The sequence below is a fragment of the Dendrobates tinctorius genome, unplaced genomic scaffold, assembly GCF_039654945.1.
Source record: "Dendrobates tinctorius isolate UK_male_01 unplaced genomic scaffold, ASM3965494v1 ptg000182l, whole genome shotgun sequence".
Classification (NCBI taxonomy): Eukaryota; Metazoa; Chordata; class Amphibia; order Anura; family Dendrobatidae; genus Dendrobates; species Dendrobates tinctorius.
This window is the reverse complement of record NW_027361849.1, coordinates 3,093,756-3,113,604: the sequence shown is the minus strand read 5'-3', so window position 1 is coordinate 3,113,604 and position 19,849 is coordinate 3,093,756. Positions and strand designations below refer to the sequence as shown.

General features: G+C 46.8%; 1 protein-coding gene across 1 annotated transcript in view; it reads right to left on the bottom strand.

Annotated features, from left to right (window-relative positions):
• Positions 1 to 19,849, bottom strand: part of MUC13 (mucin 13, cell surface associated) — a 46,762-nt gene that overhangs the window by 15,368 nt on the left and 11,545 nt on the right. Inside the window, exons 6-8 of the mRNA XM_073551930.1 lie at positions 19,008 to 19,153; positions 11,725 to 11,865; positions 11,454 to 11,568 (exon numbers count right to left, since the gene is read on the bottom strand). Coding sequence (XP_073408031.1) covers positions 11,454 to 11,568; positions 11,725 to 11,865; positions 19,008 to 19,153 — 402 coding nt within the window. The remainder of the gene's footprint in view (positions 1 to 11,453; positions 11,569 to 11,724; positions 11,866 to 19,007; positions 19,154 to 19,849) is intronic.

Genomic DNA, 19,849 nt, shown 5'->3' with positions numbered 1-19,849 from the left:
CATTGCCTTCTCCATAATCTCATCACTGCCTTCTCCCCATCACTCCCATCATTGCCTTCTCCCCATCACTCCCATCATTGCCTTCCCCCATCACTCCCATCATTGCCTTCTCCCCATGACTCCCATCATTGCCTTCTCCATCATCCCATCACTGCCTTCTCCATCATCCCATCACTGCCTTCTCCCCATCACTCCCATCATTGCTTTCTCCCCATCACTCCCATCATTGCCTTCCCCCATCACTCCCATCATTGCCTTCTCCATCACCCCATCACTGCCTTCTCCCCATCACTCCCATCATTGCCTGCTCCATCACCCCATCACTCCTATCATTGCTTTCTCCCCATCACTTCCATCATTGCCTGCTCCATCACCCCATCATTGCCTTCTCCCCATCATTGCCTGCTCCATCACCCCATCACTGCCTTCTCCCCATCATTGCCTGCTCCATCACCCCATCACTCCCATCATTGCCTTCTCCCCATCACTTACAAACCAGACAGGCCCAAATGCATCTGCACTAATCCAGGGTGCAGCGGACCAAAGTAAAATGGCAGCTGCACAGGTGCATAAATACCAAATGAAACAGCCAGCCTACAATCAGGGATTGGCCGTGTGGTGCACCAGTGCAGAAAAAATAATCCGCATGTGGCAGTGTTCACACAGGGAATGCAGGGCTTCTGGCTAACAACCTCTTAGTAACACCATATAGGGGGGCTGCCCAGTGCCAACTAGAATGCATCCCGTGTGAACAGAGGCCACAAGTTTGCAGAACCATTTGGGCCCAACTGCACCCTGGAAAAAATATAAAAAGTGCACAAAAAACATATCAATATATGTAAGGTATTGGTTGATATTAAGGCCTTAATACGGAAGCTGACAAACTGCGTCAAAGAGTAGAGTAGGGACTGACAAGTGTAAGGAACTTTGACGCAGTTTGTCAGCTTCCGTATTAAGGCCTTAATATCAACCAATACCTTACATATATTGATATGTTTTTTGTACACTTTTTATATTTTTTCCAGGGTGCAGTTGGGCCCAAATGGTTCTGCAAACTTGTGGCCTCTGTTCACACGGGATGCATTCTAGTTGGCACTGGGCAGCCCCCCTATATGGTGTTACTAAGAGGTTGCTAGCCAGAAGCCCTGCATTCCCAGTGTGAACACTGCCGCATGCGGATTATTTTTTCTGCACTGGTGCACCACACGGCCAATCCCTGATTGTAGGCTGGCTGTTTCATTTGGTATTTATGCACCTGTGCAGCTGCCATTATACTTGGGTCTGCTGCACCCTGGATTAGTGCAGATGCATTTGGGCCTGTCTGGTTTGTAACTGAATTTTTTGGAGGATTTTTTTCCTCTTTTTGAGGTTTTCATGTTAGAGTAGGGACTGACAAGTGTAAGGAACTTCTCCCCATCACTCCCTTCCCTCCATCACTCCCATCATTGCCTTCTCCCCATCAATGCCTTCTTTCCATCACCCCCCATGGTCTTCTCCCATTACCCCTCATGGCCTTCTCCCATCACCCTGGGCATCATGGCCTTCTCTCCTCATCAGTCTTCTCATGTCCGCATCTCCTCTAGGGCCAGGCTAACCTACACACACATACAGACATACATACATACACACACACACACACACGCAGACATACACGCAGACATACACGCAGACATACACGCAGACATACACGCAGACATACACACACACGCAGACAGACATACACATATACATACACACAGATATACAAACACACACACATACATACACACACATACACACAGACATACACACACACACATACACACATACACACAGACATACACACACACACATACACACAGACATACCCCCACACACAGACATACACACAGACATACATACACACAGACATACACATACACAGACATACACATACATACACACATACATACACACACATACATACACACAGACATACACATACATACATACACACATACACATACATACACACAGACATACACACACAGACATACACATACATACATACACACATACATACACACATACATACACACACATACATACACACAGACATACACATACATACATACACACATACACATACATACACACAGACATACACACACAGACATACACATACATACATACACACATACACATACATACACACATACATACACACACAGACATACACACAGACATACACACACATACATACACACACACACAGACATACACATATACACACACAGACATACACACATACACACACAGACATACACACATACACACATACATACACACAGACATACATACACACAGACATACATACACACAGACATACACACACACAGACATACACATACATACACACACATACACACACACACACAGACATACACGCAGACATACACACACACGCAGACAGACATACACATATACAAACACACACATACATACACACACATACACACATACATACACACACACATACACACAGACATACCCCCACACACAGACATACACATACATACATACACACATACACATACATACACACAGACATACACATACATACACACATACATACACACACAGACATACACACATACATACACACACAGACATACACACACAGACATACACACACAGACATACACACAGACATACACACATACATGCATACACACAGACACAGACACACATACACACACACAGACATACACACATACATACACACACACAGACATACACATATACACACACAGACATACACACATACACACACAGGCATACACACATACACACATACATACACACAGACATACATACACACAGACATACACACACACAGACATACACACATACACACACATACATACACACAGACATACACATACATACATACACACAGACATACACACACATACACACAGACATACACACAGACATACACACATACATGCATACACACAGACACAGACACACATACACACAGACATACACACATACATACACACACAGACATACACACATACACACACAGACATACACACATACACAGACATACACACAGACATACATACACACAGACATACACATACACAGACATACACACACATACACACAGACATACACACAGACATACACACATACATACACACACAGACATACACACACAGACATACACACAGACACAGACACACATACACACAGACATACACATATACACACACAGATACACACACAGACATACACACATACACACAGACATACACACATACATACACACAGACACACACATATACACACAGACATACACAAACATACACAGACATACACAGACACACACACATATACACACATATACACACACAGACATACACACATATACAGACATACACACATACACAGACACACATACATACACACACATACACACAGACACACACACATATACACACACACAGACATACACACACATACATCATACACACTACACACACACAAGTGACTAACTGACCTGCGGCTGCAGCCACCGGCCAGCCGGCGCCACAGGCACAGTGAGTGAGACAGTCTCCTCCTCTCCTACCCCACAGCACAGCACAGCGTGACTGACGCTGATATCATCTCACCTCAGGGCTGACTCCTCTCCTCCTTGCGCCTGGCGCTCCACATGGCTAATTTGAATAATTAGCCATGGGTGCTGGAGGGGCCCCCTCTCCCCTGGGGCCCCCATGCAATGCATGGGCTGCACGGGTGGTAGGTCCGCCGGACCCGGGCAACTATATGGGCCGGGCCCCAAAGCAACAGCTTCGGCTGCTACCCCGGTAGTTACGCCAGTGACTGAAAGGTATTGAAGGTGATGCAAACTTCTTGAAAAATCCATCTATCCTGGAAATGAAACGCAAGTATACTAATATAAAAATAAGAGATTAATAAATTTGCAATTGCATTTATCAACATTGGGACAGTATTATAAGGAAAGGAAGATTCCTAGGGGCCTTAGATCGAACATACGCCCAAATTTGTTTGCTGGAAATGCATCTTTTTGTGCACGCCTTTCCCAAATTTCAAATGAATATGCAATGGACATAATCCTTCTAAATATTGAAAATTTACAAATGTACATAAAAAACCTCCAGGATTCAGTTAAAATAATGGAGTTAAAGATACAAGAAAAATGAACACCTGAGGAATGGTCCAGTGTTAAAGAGAAATTGGATAAGGATGTCATGATCCAGCGTGGATCTGACAGATTAAATGGAAAAGTGAACTTTTTTTCCTTTGGCTTGGTGCCAAAGTGGGGTTGATTGCCCCCGGTGGCCATTAGAATTATTACTATTACTATTACTTATTATTATTGTTTCATTCTAAGTTGCCCGGTGGTGATGAGTGGTATCGCACCTTAGTTTTAGGGTTAATGTGCACGCAATTACAAATAAGGTGTTAGCCTCTATAAAAGAGAGCCAGGTGGGTTCAATCACTGTTGGTGATATTGTGTGTTAGTCATTCACAAGGAAGCCTGGGTGAGGAAGGAGCTAAACATGAGTCCTGCGCAGCCCAGCCAGAGGGGACGAATGGCAGCTAGGTGGTCTGCAAGAAGGGCTGGCATGGCGTGGTGGAGTCACAGTTTATGGTGTTGGCAGGAAGTGCTTGCATGGCTTGGTGGAGTGACGACTATGGAGAGAGTTGCACTCAGCATGCGGGACTTATTGGCAGGAGCTGGACTCATCTTTGGGACTCTGTTACTGGACAGCTGCAATTGGTGGTGGACTCTGCTCCAAGGCTGCACTATGGTGAAGGATCCGGTTATGGTGATGGATCCGGGTGGAGGAGAAGATGCACACAGGTGGTGGGCTCTGTTGTTAGGAGCGTACGCAACAGAGCAAAGCTAAGTGGTGTTTCCCCTGTATTGTCATTTTCCCTCATGCGTGTTTAGTGCAGTGGTGGGATTAGTTTCCGTACCGACCAATTCCCTAGTGAGGGTTTAGGGCAGGGCGAGCTAGGGTTTTTAGGTTTCTGTGCGTCGCCCGGTGCGGAACCGGCATAGGGAACGTTAGGAGTGCAGGGACTCTGGCTCAGAGGAGTGCAGGAGGTCTCCACTTCCCTATTCCCTATCGCAGGGCCCACCACTGTTAATGTTTCCCAGGTTTCCCTTATTATTTAAATTCGCCTTACTGGAGGCGGGGTTTCCAGACTTGTATATACGTGTAATGTCTAAATTCGCCAGGTGGAGGCGGTGTATCCAGCTGCACGTGTTATTATTTAAATTTGCCCCACTGGAGGCGGTGTATCCAGGGTCACGGGTGTCTTATGGGTTCGCCTTGCGGCACTCGCTGCGTCCAGACACACGTGACCGTGACAAAGGATATGAATAAGATGCGATGTGATCTAGAGGAAATAAAGAGAAGGAAGTGGAGTCGAGCTTTGGGGGACTAGGACACTGGTCATGTTTATTTTTGGCAAAAAGAAGGTTTAAAAATAACTTGGAAAAGAAGAGGTCATTTTGAAAAGAAAAACGATGTAACTATTTATGCTGTACTGGAAAGTGGAATGGTAGAACAAGAAAAAGGAGAGGGGGCAAACACCGCCGTCGACAAGGAAAACAAAAACGAAAAATTCAGAACGCAACCTCAGAGGCTAGTAGCACAGAAGAAAAAGGAGCAGAACTAGGAATTAATATCTCAAACAAGGTATTGCCAGACCACACATTTCTATACTTAGTAAGGGATTGACATTTAGCCCTTGTTCACACATTGATTGGGCTACAGGTGGTTATGGAAAAATTCTTTAGAAACATAAAAATTAAAGAATGGTTTCATAATAAAAATGTGGGGGGACTGATAAAAGATAGTGAATTTGATTTATGTGGAGTTGGATTTTGTCCCGCCAACTAATTCGGCTGTAGCTGATGCCTATATAAAAGCGGTAAAAATGGATCTGGAAACTTTGAAAAAAATATTCCATGAATAGTTTTAAACATCCAAACATAACAAAAGAGGAACAAAAGCCTTAAGAGAGACGACGACATAGAGATCAAACCCACTGATAAGGGGGGAGCGGTCGTCCTAATGGAAAAAAACATGTACATCTCTGAGATTAATAGACAATTGGGGGATGGTGAGGTGCAACTCAGTGGGGACCCTAAATTTGAAATAATGGGAGAGTTAAAAAGTTGTTTAGAAAATGCACTGGGTTTACAAGTAATCAATCAGCAATTGTATGATGATTTGTTGGTTAAAAACCCAAGAACACCGGTGCTATATATAATACCAAAAGTCCACAAGTCACTGAATAACCCGCCGGGACGCCCCATAGTGTCTGGAGTGGATGCATTATTCAGCACTATGGGGATGTTCCTGGATAAAATTTCAAATCCATTGGCTAAAAATCTGGTGTCTTATATACCGGACACTTCAGATTTTTTGAGGAAATTGTTGAAGGTACAATTGAAAGAGTGTGATATTAGCATCTTTTGATGTGTTCTCCCTGTACACCTCTATAGACCACAACAGAGGAACACAAGCAATAGAGAGGTGGTTGGAAATGGAGACGATATCTAGTGATGGGAGAGAAATCATATTAGATCTATTGAATATCATTTTAAGGCGTAATTATTTTTTATTTGGAGACCGTTACTACGGGCAACGGCGAGGGACAGCTATGGGGGCCAATATGGCCCCCACATATGCAAATTTGGTAATGGGTGCCATGGACGAGGACCTCATCTATGTATACCACCACTTTAGACATTTGTTGGTGTGGTGGATGTACATAGATGATGTCTTCCTCCTATGGAAGTGTGGCACCCCTGAGGGTTCAGTCGCCACAGAGGTACTGCACCTCCTCCTGAGGTGTAGTATCCCACTCTCCAGGTAAGATGGTAACACCTGACCAGCCTCCAACACCTGCATCCCCCACAACATAGTAGTGTAGCAAAGCACCCTTTGGTGGCTCCCTGCTTGGAACACGAAGAGTGCTGGGAGGTGGGTGGAGCTAAGACTGCACAAGAGAGTGGGAGAATATTAGGAAGTGGTCAGTCTGGGAGAGAAGATCCCCCTGAGAGGGATGGAGTGAAGGAGGTGCTGCAGCAGACTTCAGTGACCTGAAGCTGCTGGCACGGGAAAGAGATATAGAAAGCCTGATTCTCCAGAAGAAAGAAAGTTTAGTACGGAATGTAAGGAGAAGAAGAGAACTAAGGACTAGGGTCGGAGTGGAGCCCTTCCTCAAGTTCTCAGCGCATGGCCGGGGTCTGGTCCCCGAGGTTGTATGGATACTAATGGTCCTGCAGCAGACACCAGAGGAATAGAAGTTGTCACCACTTTATTCCCACCTAAGACTTGGGGGCACAACAGCAACGTGGGTGAGCCGGGACTTGTAAGCAAGAAGTCCCCGAAGCAGGCTACAGCTGTCTGCCATACAAGTAGAGTTCTAAGTAACATCAAGAAGGAGGAACTTGGGTTTAACACACAACTACAAGTACTTCAGTATAAGCGCTAGTGTGGAGACGTTCAGAACAGGCACACGAAAGGGAGAGCTGGAAAGGTTAATGCCATCTGCCTGGGAGTTGGCTGAGCCCCTGATCTGGAGACCGCAGCATTGAAGCGGGCACCTGTCTGCGCCAAGAACGTGAGTAAAAGAACTGGAACTGCAGTCATCTGTCTCATTGCCTTCTTCCTGCGCCAACCCACTTAGCACTGCTACATCTCTGTGCCTAACACTGCGCCATCTACTTCTCCTCACTATCACCTCATTTGCCAACATCATCTACACTGCCCTGGGACTACAGCCCTACCTGTGGAGGGCTACAACATCATTGCTGCACCACACCATCTGTCCCAGAGAAGCAACCCTGCAGCGCTGGTCAAACTGACCAGAAACCACAGGTGGCGTCACGAATCATCTCAATGACTTTATCCCCATCACTCTACCCCCTTTTACATGGACGCCCAGGGCCATGGACCGGGTCACCGCTACTGTGACACTTCCCTCTGAGATACCGGCCCGGTACCGAGTACCCCACGGCTCTGGCGGGCGATCCAGAAGGGCAACCAGGATGAGCTCACTCAGTTTCCCAAATTTATTAATACGCTGGATGAGACAATCAAATTCACATTGGTATCCTCAAGTGAAACTTTGCAGTTTCTTCATGTGGAACTTAGAGGTGGGGAATTAGTAACCACTCTCTATGTGAAAGAAACTGATGGTAACAATTTATTACTTTTCAACAGCCAACACCCACGTAATATGATCAAATCCATTCCACGTAGCCAAATGATGAGAGTGAAACGAGTAGTTAAGGATGAAAACCAAGTGCATGAAGTCATGGATGATATGGTGAAGAAATTTAGAAATAGGAGAGATCCTAGAAAACTTTTAGATTGTACCAAAAGTGAGGTTAACAAATTAAGCAGACTTGATTTGTTACAAACTAAAAATTTTAAGGGTGAAACGAATCGGGTCCCATTTGTTTAAACTTTTTGGGAAGAAAGTGGGGAGGTTGCAAAAATTATAAGGAAACATTGGGGTATGTTGAATAGGTGTCTCCCCAATGTGAAGGAATTTCAAAATCCACTTTTTTTCATATAGAAAAAAACAAAAATATAAAAGATGTTCTTATTAAAGCGGATGTGGGTCCATTAACAAAAAATCTGCAGCAAACCTTTCTGACAGGTAGGGAAAGAAAGGCATGTTATCCTTGTTTAGCGTGTGTGAACTGTCCTCTGATGATGAAAGGAAGTGTTTATTCACATCCTATTACACAAAAAGAATCTAGAATACAACATTTCCTCAGGTGCAGTTCAGAATGTTACAGACTTGCTGCAGTGTCCTTGCAATCTGTGGTGTATTGGGGAAACCCTAATCAGCATAGATATACCATAAGAAAGAAGAGGAGGGATCTACCAGTCCCCAAACATTTTGAGTTAAAGCCTACAGAGAAGGATCTGAGATTCAGAATATTAGCTATGGTAGCAGTACCGAGGAGAGGGGGAGACGGAGCGTAGGCCGAAACAAAAGAACTAAAGTGGATATATGAACTAATTACATTAAAACCGATGGGGATGAATGTAGATTTCAAGATACACTCTGTCTTTTAATCCCTGACATATGTTGGTTTATGCTTAACTCATCTGAACGGTGTGGAAAGATTTTTTTGTATCTTTATTTATGAAGCATAATAATTATCTATGACTCTATAACTTATTTATCCTTCTGTTTAGATCCACATTGCACAATGTCGGAGGGAGACATAAGAGCATATGGAGGATGAATGCTGCTGTAATTTTTTGTATTTTTTTATATTTCTTTATGCGATAACAACTGTTGGCCAACATATATCTAATATCAGACCATGATGTGGGATTGTTCAATATACACATTAATATGGACCTTGGTTGAGACACCTCGGTCTTGGCGGACTGAAGTCACCCAAGGTATCCATAAGGTTGCAGGAGGTTACCTGAGTAAGGGACCGTCAGGCATACCTGGATGAAAAAAAACAAAAGTAAAAAAAATTCACAAAGGTCTTAATAAATACGGAAAAAAAAAAAAAGGCCATGGGAGTGCAGTGCAGTCACAGGCATAGCTGTGGTTCCAATGTAAAATAAAAGTGTTGGTCTTGGGCAAGCTATTTGTCCAATGCAAATTTAAGAAAACCTGCCATGGGTTTTTATTTTTGAAAAGGACTACAGGATGGTAGTGGGGCGGTCCGTTTCCTTCCCGGACAGGTTTTCCATGTGGCCTACGGCCACAGGTTCCTTGTGAAAACCTCAAGATCACAGTGTTCGGTGTGTCAGTTTCGCTTTGCAAGTGTGCAGAGCAGGAGGCTCTGCAGAGTTCAGCCTGTGTGAAGCAACATGGAGCCACGCGAAGCCAAAAGGCCTGGCACCCTCAGCGTACACGGCGGTGCAGTCGCCCACGGCAACAGGTCTTGGTTGCCGACTGTCTTATTTCCTGGCTGCGATCCGGAGGACACTATTTTGCTTTTTGTTTGTGAGTACGCTGTACATTAAAAAAGACTTTGTTTTGAACTTTCATGGGTCACTGCTTGCAGTCACCCACAACAACAGATCCGGAGGTGGACTGTCTTGTTTCCCGGCTGCGATCCGGAGGATATCGTGTGCTGTGTATTTTCTGTGAATTTGCACATTAACATATGTTTTGCTTTGAACTTTGTTGGGTCACTGCACCAACCCCGCTGCACAATAGATACTGCACTGTGTTATGTTAAATTGTGTTACTTTGTTGCATTGTGTTACGTTGCTGCAATATGTTGTTGCATTGCGTTGTTGCATTACATAACATTGTTGCACTACATTGTGTAACGTTGTTGCATTGTATTGTGATACACTGTTGCACTGTGTTGCGTTGCAGCACTGAGTTATGTTGTATTGCATTATGTTGTTGCAATACATTGCATTATATTGTTGCATTGTTACACTGTTGCATTGAGATACATTGTTGCACTGTGCTGCGTTGACGCACTGAGTTATGTTGTATTGCGCTGTTGCACTGTTACGTTGTCACACTGAGTTATGTTTTGTTGCGTTGCTGCACTGTTGCATTGCTGCTCTGTTGCATTGCTGCTCTGTGTTGTGTTGCATAGTTGCACTGCATTGTGTTGCTGCACTGTTCAGTTGCTGCACTGCTGCTCTGTGTTGTTGCACTGTGTTGCGCTGTTGCAGTGAGTTATGTTGTTGTGTTGCTGCACTGTTGCATTGCTGCTCTGTGTTGCACTATGTTGCGTTGTTGCATTGCTGCTCTGTGTTTTGCGTTGTTGCACTGCATTGTTTTGCTGCACTGTGTTGTGTTGTTGCACTGTGCTATGTTGCTGCTGTGTTGTTGGACTGTGTTGCATTGCTGCTCTGTGTTGTGCCGCATAGTTGCGGCACTGCGTTGTGTTGCATTGCTGCACTGTTCAGTTACTGCAGTGTTGCATTGCTGCTCTGTGTTGTTGGACTGTGTTGCATTGTTGCTCTGTGTTGCACTGTTGCATTGCTGCTCTATGTTGTGTTGTGTTGCTGCACTGTTCAGTTGCTGCACTGCTGCTTTGTGTTGTTGCACTGTGTTGCGCTGTTGCAGTGAGTTATGTTGTTGTTGTTGTGTTGCTGCACTGTTGCATTGCTGCTCTGTGTTGTTTTGTGTTGCTGTACTGTGTTGCGTTGTTGCACTGTGCTATGTTGCTGCTGTGTTGCACTGTGTTGCATTGCTGCTCTGTGTTGTGTCACATAGTTGCGGCACTGCGTTGTTGCGATGCTGCACTGTTCAGTTGCCGCAGTGTTGCATTGCTGCTTTGTGTTGCTGCACTGTGTTGCATTGCTGCACTGGTGCATTGCTGCTATGTGTTGCGCTGTTGCAGTGAGTTATGTTGTTGTGCTGCATTGTTGCACTGAGTTGCATTGTTGCAATACGTTGCGTTGTTGCACTGTACGTGTTGCGTCACTCACTTCTGACACTTGCCCCCACTTTCCTTGTACCCCGGGATGCAGACACAGGAGGCGCCGGTCTTTGCAGCCAGTTTGCAGTACGCCCATTCTGTCTCATAGCATTTCGGGTCACAATCTGAAATAAAGGGCCCGGATTTACCACTAACACAGACAATTGCACAGCTAGCAGTTCCCTCATCACAGTGTCCACAGGGCTGGAAATGAAGATTCCATCTTCTCTGTGGGAATATGGGGCAGGGCGCCCCTTATCCAGGGCTGGGGCAGGGCTCACCTCGGCAGCTCGTCACTTCAGGTACTGCGGAGCTGGAGAATTTCCCATCCATACAGGTGCAGGAGGCGCCCTGATCGTCAGGAGTCGCCTCACAGTTGGTCGTTTCTGCATCACAGAAGAATCCGTCACAGATGCTGCTTCCTGCAGGAATGTCAGTGGTTACTACACAATCTGCAGCGAACCTTTCTGTCACACAAAGCAAAAAACTGACTGGCACATCGAAACCTGGATGAAAACTGGTGTGAACAGGTGCGAACTAGGAGCCGCCACCTCCCTGTACAACAAACAGATAAAGCCGCGCTCTGTAACATATGAAATAAGAAGAACATTACTGCTCTAGATAACGAGAAGAAATGGAGCCGCTTCGCACATCATTTGGCCAATCCATGCAGCCCAGCACCCGGACACAGCAGTTTTCTGATTTGGAGGTGCCAGTCAGTTTTCTGCTATTTGTATATCCGCTCTCTGACCTCCGGCCTGTGGCAGTTTTAATTGCAGCAGGATCCTACCGACCCAGAGATTCAGGCTTCAGCCTAAGGCCGGTCTCGCATATCCTGATATTTCCGGTACTGGAGATGTCAGTGTCCGTGTGTAATACGGGTGGCAGCCGTGTGCTGCATCCTTACCACACGCACCGGTGCCTGAGAAGCAGCGGTACAGTAAGTGCTGTTCCCCGGCGTCGGGTGCTGAAGACGGCTCTCATCATCCTTCCCTGCTCTGCCAGCGATCAGCGCTATCAGGAGAATGATGAGCGTTATATTCAACTGACAACAGAGAAAGCAGGTGGCAGCTGATGGGACTATTACTCCTATCAGCCCACTCCTGCTGCGACTAATATCAGTGAGAGCCGGCGCGGCTGATGTGAGTATTCATTAGCCGGCGACTGCTATGTAAATTAATAGTTTAAAAAAACGGTGTGGAGTTCCCCCCATTTTTGACAACCAGCCAAGCTAAAGCAGACAGCTGGGGGCTAGTATTCTCAGGCTGGTAAAGGGCCATGAATATTGCCCCTCAGCCTAAAAATAGCAGCCTGCAGCTAAAAGACACCTATCCATTACAAATCCAATAGTTATATAGTAAATAAAGACACATCCAGAATAAAGTCCTGAACTAGAAATAAAACAAAACACGCTTTTACTTTTTTTATTTAAAAATAATAAACACAGTCATACTCTCCTAATGCCCATTTCACTGAATCCCTCGTCTCCTGTAATAAAACAAAAATATAAACAACAATATCCCACACCTTTCCGTCATTCTGTCCACACTGTAATCCATGTCTGAAGAGCATCAGTGATTGGCGGTGACATTATCATGATGATCTGTGGTGAACTCAGTGACTTTTTCTCAAGGTGCTAGCAGGAAACTCACCGAGGTCACTGCAGTTCAGCTCGGCTGGGAACGCAGCCTCAGTGAGCGGCGGTAACCTCGATGACGACACTACTAGTGACTGACGCAGCACTCGCAGTAGTTCATTCACCAGTGGTTCTCAGCCTGGACGGTCGCATCTTGGCACCGTCCAGGTTCAAAACTATTGATCCCCAGACATGGATTATGGCGTGAGACAGAACGTCGGACAGGTATGGTATATTGTTGTTTTTATATTTTAGTTTTATTACAGGAGACGAGGACTTCGGTGTAATTAGGCGTTAGGTGAGTATAACTGTGTTTATTATTTTTAAATAAAAAAGTAAAAGTGTGTTTTGTTTTATTTCTAATAAAGGACTTTATTCTTGCTGTGTCTTTATTACCATATAACTATAGGATTAGTAATGGATGGGTGTCTTATAGACGACTCTCCATCACTAATCCGTGGACTTGATGCCACCTGACAATACAAAAGGTGACATCAACCCCACAAATATGATCCTCACTTGCCACCGCTACAGGAGACGTGGGAAGAGGCGGGAAAACCGCCAGAAGTGGCGCATCTAATAGATGTGTCTTTTGGGGGCAGCTGCGGGCTGCTATTTTAGGCTGGGGGGGGAAATATCAATGGTCCCTTACCAGCCTGAGAGTTCCAGCCCCAAACTGTCTGCTTTAGCAAGGCTGGTTGTCAAAAATGGGAGGGATCCCACACCATTTTCTTAAATTATTAATTTAAATAATTAGAAAATACGGAATGAGGACCCCTCTATTCTTGATAACCAGCCTTGCTGAAGAAAAAGTTGAGGGTTGCAGTCCCCAGCTGTGAGTTCTGCCTGGCTGTTATAAAAAATATAAGGGAACCCACAACGTTGTATTTTTTTTTTAACGCAAGTGGCGGGTGATGAATACTCTTATCAGCTGCTCCTGCTCTTGCTATTAATAGCGGCAGCAGGCGTCAGCTGATGGGAGTACTAGTCCCATCAGCCACTGCCTGCTGTCGCTGTTATCAGGTGAATATAACTCTCATCATTCTCCGCTGCTCGCGTTGATCGCGGGCAGAGCAGGAGAGAATGATGAGAGCTGCCTTCAGCACCCTGGGAACAGCTCTAACTGTACCGCTGCTTCCCAGGCGCTGGTACGTGTCACACAGGATGATATCCCAGTGCGTCATCCTTGTGCACGTGTGCGGGACGTTTTGTGGGACATGTCTGCTTGTTTTGCCCATGTACACAGGATCCATGGAAACACACTGACGTGCACAGAATGTGTCTACGTGTGTCAGTGTCTTCGGTACGTGTGAAAACTGTCACCACACGTACCGGAGACACTGACGTGACAAAGCGTCCTGAGAGAGGTATTCACACTAAAGTAGACACGCAGATTCCCAGTAGATCGGAGATCGCCTAGTTGTTGGCTGCTGGGCTGCATGAATTGGCCAAATTATGTGCTAAGAGTCTCCATTCTTACTTCATATATTACATAGTTACAGAGCGCGGCTTTATCTGTCTATTACTGTCACACAATTCAAGAAGAAATTCCTTTGCCAAGACGTGTCGAGAACACGGAACATGCTACACCACCTGACTGCTACACGTCTTATCCTCCAATCTCCTCCAGAGCTGCACTCACTATTCTGCTGTTACATTGTGTCTTATCCTTCAGTCACCTCCAGAGCTGCACTCACGATTCTGCTGTTACATTGTGTCTTATCCTCCAGTCCCCTCCAGAGCTGCACTCACTATTCTGCTGTTACATTGTGTCTTATCTTTCATTCACCTCCAGAGCTGCACTCACTATTCTGCTGTTACATTGTGTCTTATCTTTCATTCACCTCCAGAGCTGCACTCACTATTCTGCTGTTACATTGTGTCTTATCTTTCATTCACCTCCAGAGCTGCACTCACTATTCTGCTGTTACATTGTGTCTTATCCTCCAATCTCCTCCAGAGCTGCAGTCACTATTCTGCTGATACATGGTGTCTTATCCTCCAGTCACCTCCAGAGCTGCACTCACTATTCTGCTGTTACATTGTGTCTTATCCTCCAATCTCCTCCAGAGCTGCACTCACTATTCTGCTGTTACATTGTGTCTTTTCCTCCAATCTCCTCCAGAGCTGCAGTCACTATTCTGCTGTTACATTGTGTCTTATCCTTCAGTCACCTCCAGAGCTGCATTACTTATGACATCGTATAACGGCCTTCAGCTGGATCTGGAGCCATGGTGACGTGATGATGAACGCTTCGTGGGGAGATCGATCCTGTGCAGTCACCGGGGTCTTCTCCGCCGAGGTCCTGATAGTATCCAGCCATTGGTTGCTGCTCTTCCTCTTCACCTTGTTCCTTCTGCTCTTCCGGTCATGGTGTCCTTCTCCAGTGATCGCTGTCTCCGTGTGATGTGTCCACAGGTCGTGGCTCGGTGGTCCTCGCTTCCAGTGACATGTCGTCTTCTTCTTGCCATTTTGAGGCAGTGACCGGTGTTATATGTGAGGGTCGCTATGTGTCCCTCAGGATGCGTGCAGAACCGCGTTGAGGCCGTGGGAGTGCAGTGCAGTCACAAGCATAACTGTGATCCCAATGCAAAATAAAAGTGCTGGACTACAGGATAGTAGTGGGGCAGTCCATATCCTTCCCAGCCACATGTTCCTTGTAAAAACCCGTGAAGCAGAGGGTTGGGTGTGTCAGTTTTGGTTTACAAGTGTGCAGAGCAGGAGGCTCTGTAGAGCTCAGCCTGTGTGAAACAACACCGAGCCAAGCAGAGCCAAAAATCCTGGCACCCCTCAGCGTGCACGGCAACTGGTCTCGGTTGTGGACTGTCTTATTTCCTGGCTGCGATCCAGAGGATACTCTTTTGCTTTCTGTTTGTGGGTACGCTGTACATTAAAGAGACTATGTTTTGAACTTTCCTGGGTCACTGCCTGTCTTTCACACTGCACCAACCCCGCTGCACTACATATGGTTGGAGAATGCAGGCAGTGTGAACTGAGGTATACCCCAAAAGCATGCTGCATGTCAGTTATTAAGCCTGCAATGCTACACCTCAGGCCGGCCGACAAGATCGAGGAGCTTTTGAAGCAGTTGGTCCTCACGTAGCAGCAGTTTCAGCGCCAACAACAGAACCAACGGCAGCAGGAGCAGCACCAATTTTGGCAAAAAAATAACCTATTGATGCAGCAGATCATGGCTATGCGAGAGGCGACCCCACCAGCGGCCTCGATTCGTTCGAGGCCTGGTATAGAGTCCGGTCAGCGCTGAGGAAGATGGGTCCTGAGGACAACATGGAGGCCTTCCTAACCATGTTCGATGGCACTGTAGAGCGGAAGAGCTTGCCGATGACCCAGTGGGCTGAAGTGATGGCCCCCTTCCAGACGGGAGATGCACAGAAGGCCTACCTGGACCTCAGCTGGGACGATGCACAGGACTATGAGAAGCTGAAAGGTGAGATCCTTGCCCGACTGGGGGTTAATACTTATGTGCAGGCTCAGCTGGTGTGCCAGTGGTCCTTTGAGGAGTCTCGCCCCGCCAGGTCTCAGGCCTATGACTTGTTGCAGGTAGTAAAAAAAAGACCTTAACAACATTCCAGATGGTAGAGAGGGTGGTGGTCAACCGGCTGGTGAGGTCTCTGCCAGCAGCCATACAGTTGGGTGGGACAAGGGGACCCGGGCACTCTAGACCAGGTGGTTGTGAGTCGTGGGCCATCAGGTCCACAGTAAAGCAGCATCTGATAGATGCCCAGGTCACGCAGAGCCGCACATATAATAAAAGAGCCACGGCCAGGATCTTTAAAATAAGGGACTGGGTGTTGGTACTGGTGCCCACCACCACGGAGAGTAAACTCATGGCCAGGGGGAAAGGGCCATATGAGATACAGGGGAAGGTGGGAGAAGTGAATTATAGGGTGTACCAACCTGGAAAGAGGAAACCAGAACAACTGTACCATGTAAACCTGCTAAAAGCCTAGGAGGACTGGGAATGTTTGGTCACGGAGGCGACTCCGGTCGTACCAATGGGGAGTCCTCTGTCACCAGTCAAGGACGCGGCCGGGGGTGAGGTTAAGATAAATGATGCTCTCACTAAACAGCAGTGACGGGAGGCTCGAGTGCTGGTACAACAGAATACTGACGTATTCTCAGAACGGCCGGGGCGGACCTCAGTGATATAGCATGACATTGTCACCGAGCCCCGGGTAAGGGTACGGATGAAACTGTACTGAGTGCCAGAAGTCCGGAGGCAAGCCATCGTGGCAGAGGTGAAGCAAATGCTTCAGTTGGGAGTCATTGAGGAGTCCCGGAGTGAGTGGGCTAGAACCTTTGTGCTAATTCCGAAGCCAGACGGGTCATTATGATTCTGTAATGACTTCAGGAAACAAAATGAGGTGTCAAAGTTTGACCTCTATCCAATGCCTCGGGGGGACGAGCTAATTGAGAGACTGAGGGAGGCCCAGTACTTTCACCACGCTCGATCTCAACAAAGGTTACTGGCAGGTCCCATAGACAGAATTGGCGAAGGAAAAGACCGCTTTTATAATGCCAGAGGGTCTCTACCAATATGTTGTCTTGCCTTTTGGGTTACATGGGGCTCCGGCCACGTTCCAGAGGCTGATGGACATAGTGTTAGAGCCTCATCGGAATTACGCGTCGACATATTTAGCCGACATAGTCATCGATAGTGGAGATTGGAATACCCACCTGCCCAGGTACAAGCAGTGCTGGAGTCTCTCAGAATCGCAGGGTTAACAGCGAACCCAAATAAATGCACGATAGGACTCACGGAAGCCCGGTACTTAGGTTACATGATCGGCCGCGGAGTTATCAAACCCCAGGTAAACAATATCGAGGCCATTCAAAACTGGCTCAAGCCATTAAGTACCAAAGAGGTGAGGGCATTCCTTGGCATCATTGGATACTACCGCCGGTTTATACCCAATTTTGCTTGAAGATCGGCACCCCTAACTGACCTGTTAAAAGGTAAGAAGACAGTGATGGTCCGATGGAATCCTCAAGCGGAGGAAGCATTTCAGTCCCTGAAGTCGATGTTGTGTGGACAGCCGGTCCTCATCAGCCCCAACTTCAAGGACACATTTATCGTGCAGACAGATGCCTCGGAGGTAGGCCTAGGAGCGGTGCTGTCGCAAGAGGTGAACGGAGATGAGCATTCAGTCCCCTATTTGAGCAGGAAACTGACCCCGGCAGAGAAAAATTATAGCGTAGTGCAGAAGGAGTGCTTGGCGATTAAGTGGGCCTTGGAGTCCCTACGCTACTAATTGCTAGGACGCCAGTTTTGTTTAGTAATGGACCATTTACCCTTCGTCTGGATGAGAAACGCAAAAGCGAGGAATGTCCGAGTCACCAGATGGTTCCTGTCCCTACTAAGTGTCAGTTTTTCAGTCGAAAATTGGGCAACACAAGAGCCAAGCAGAGCCAAAAGGCCTGGCACACGTCAAAGTACACGGCGGTGCAGTCGCCCATGGCAACCGGTCTCGGTTGTGGACTGTCTTATTTGCCGGCTGCGATCCGGAGGACACTATTTTGCTTTCTGTTTGTGAGTACACTGATCATTAAAAGAGACTTTGTTTTGAACGTTTCTGGGTCACTGCCTGTCTGTCACACTGCACCAATCCCGCTGCAATACACCATCCATGGTATTGATAACGTCCTTCACATTTCCAAGGCGTCGATTCTTCTTGTTTCTTTATCGTCCGTATGTTACTACAGAGAAGACCGAATTATGTACGAGCCATGTCTCTTCACCAGTGATATGTTCCTCGATTTGAGGACCGTGTCCACTGACTTCATTGTTTATGATGCCAAGATAATTGTGATTGCAGCTCTGGATGTGACTGGAGCATTGGCGATGATTGTACTGGTACTCGGCTGGCAGTGCTAGGTCAGGATGCTGCACTGTATACAGGCGCTTACTGGTATAGGTGAAGGCTTCGCTGGGGGTCTCTAGCGCCTTGTGCACTTTGTCCGCAGTCACCGCGCCCTTCGCAAACACGTTAATGACTTTGGCGATGACGGATCCGGTCCGGTCACTTCTGGCCTGAGATTTAGAAGAAACTGCCCTGAAAGAAGTACAGATAAACGTGATGATGGCGGGTGTCAGAGACCGCAGAGAGGCAACTAGGGTGTCAGAGACTGCAGAGGGGCAACTAGGATGTCAGAGACTGCAGAGGGGCAACTAGGGTGTCAGAGACTGCAGAGGGGCAACTAGGGTGTCAGAGACTGCAGAGGGGCAACTAGGGTGTCAGAGACTGCAGAGGGGCAACTAGGGTGTCAGAGACCGCAGAGAGGCAACTAGGGTGTCAGAGACCGCACTGGGGCAATTGGGATGTCAGAGACCGAAGATGGGCAGCTAGGGTGTCAGAGACCGCAGAGAGCTAGCTGTGTCTGGCCGGGTGGGACCCGAGATATCGCACCTCTTCACACATATAAATCATTTGGAAAGAAATTACTTAACCAAAAATAAGGCACTGAGATAAGATGGAGAGAAGCAAATATGTCCTGATCTCACTGCACTCATCATCCTCCATCACTCCCATCATTCGCACCGTATCCTCATCATCCTCCATCACTCCCATCATTCGCACCGTATCCTCATCATCCTCCATCACTCCCATCATTCGCACCGTCTCCTCATCATCCTCCATCACTCCCATCATTCGCACCGTCTCCTAATCATCCTCCATCACTCCCATCATTCGCACCGTCTCCTCATCATCCTCCATCACTCCCATCATTCGCACCTTTTCCTGATCATC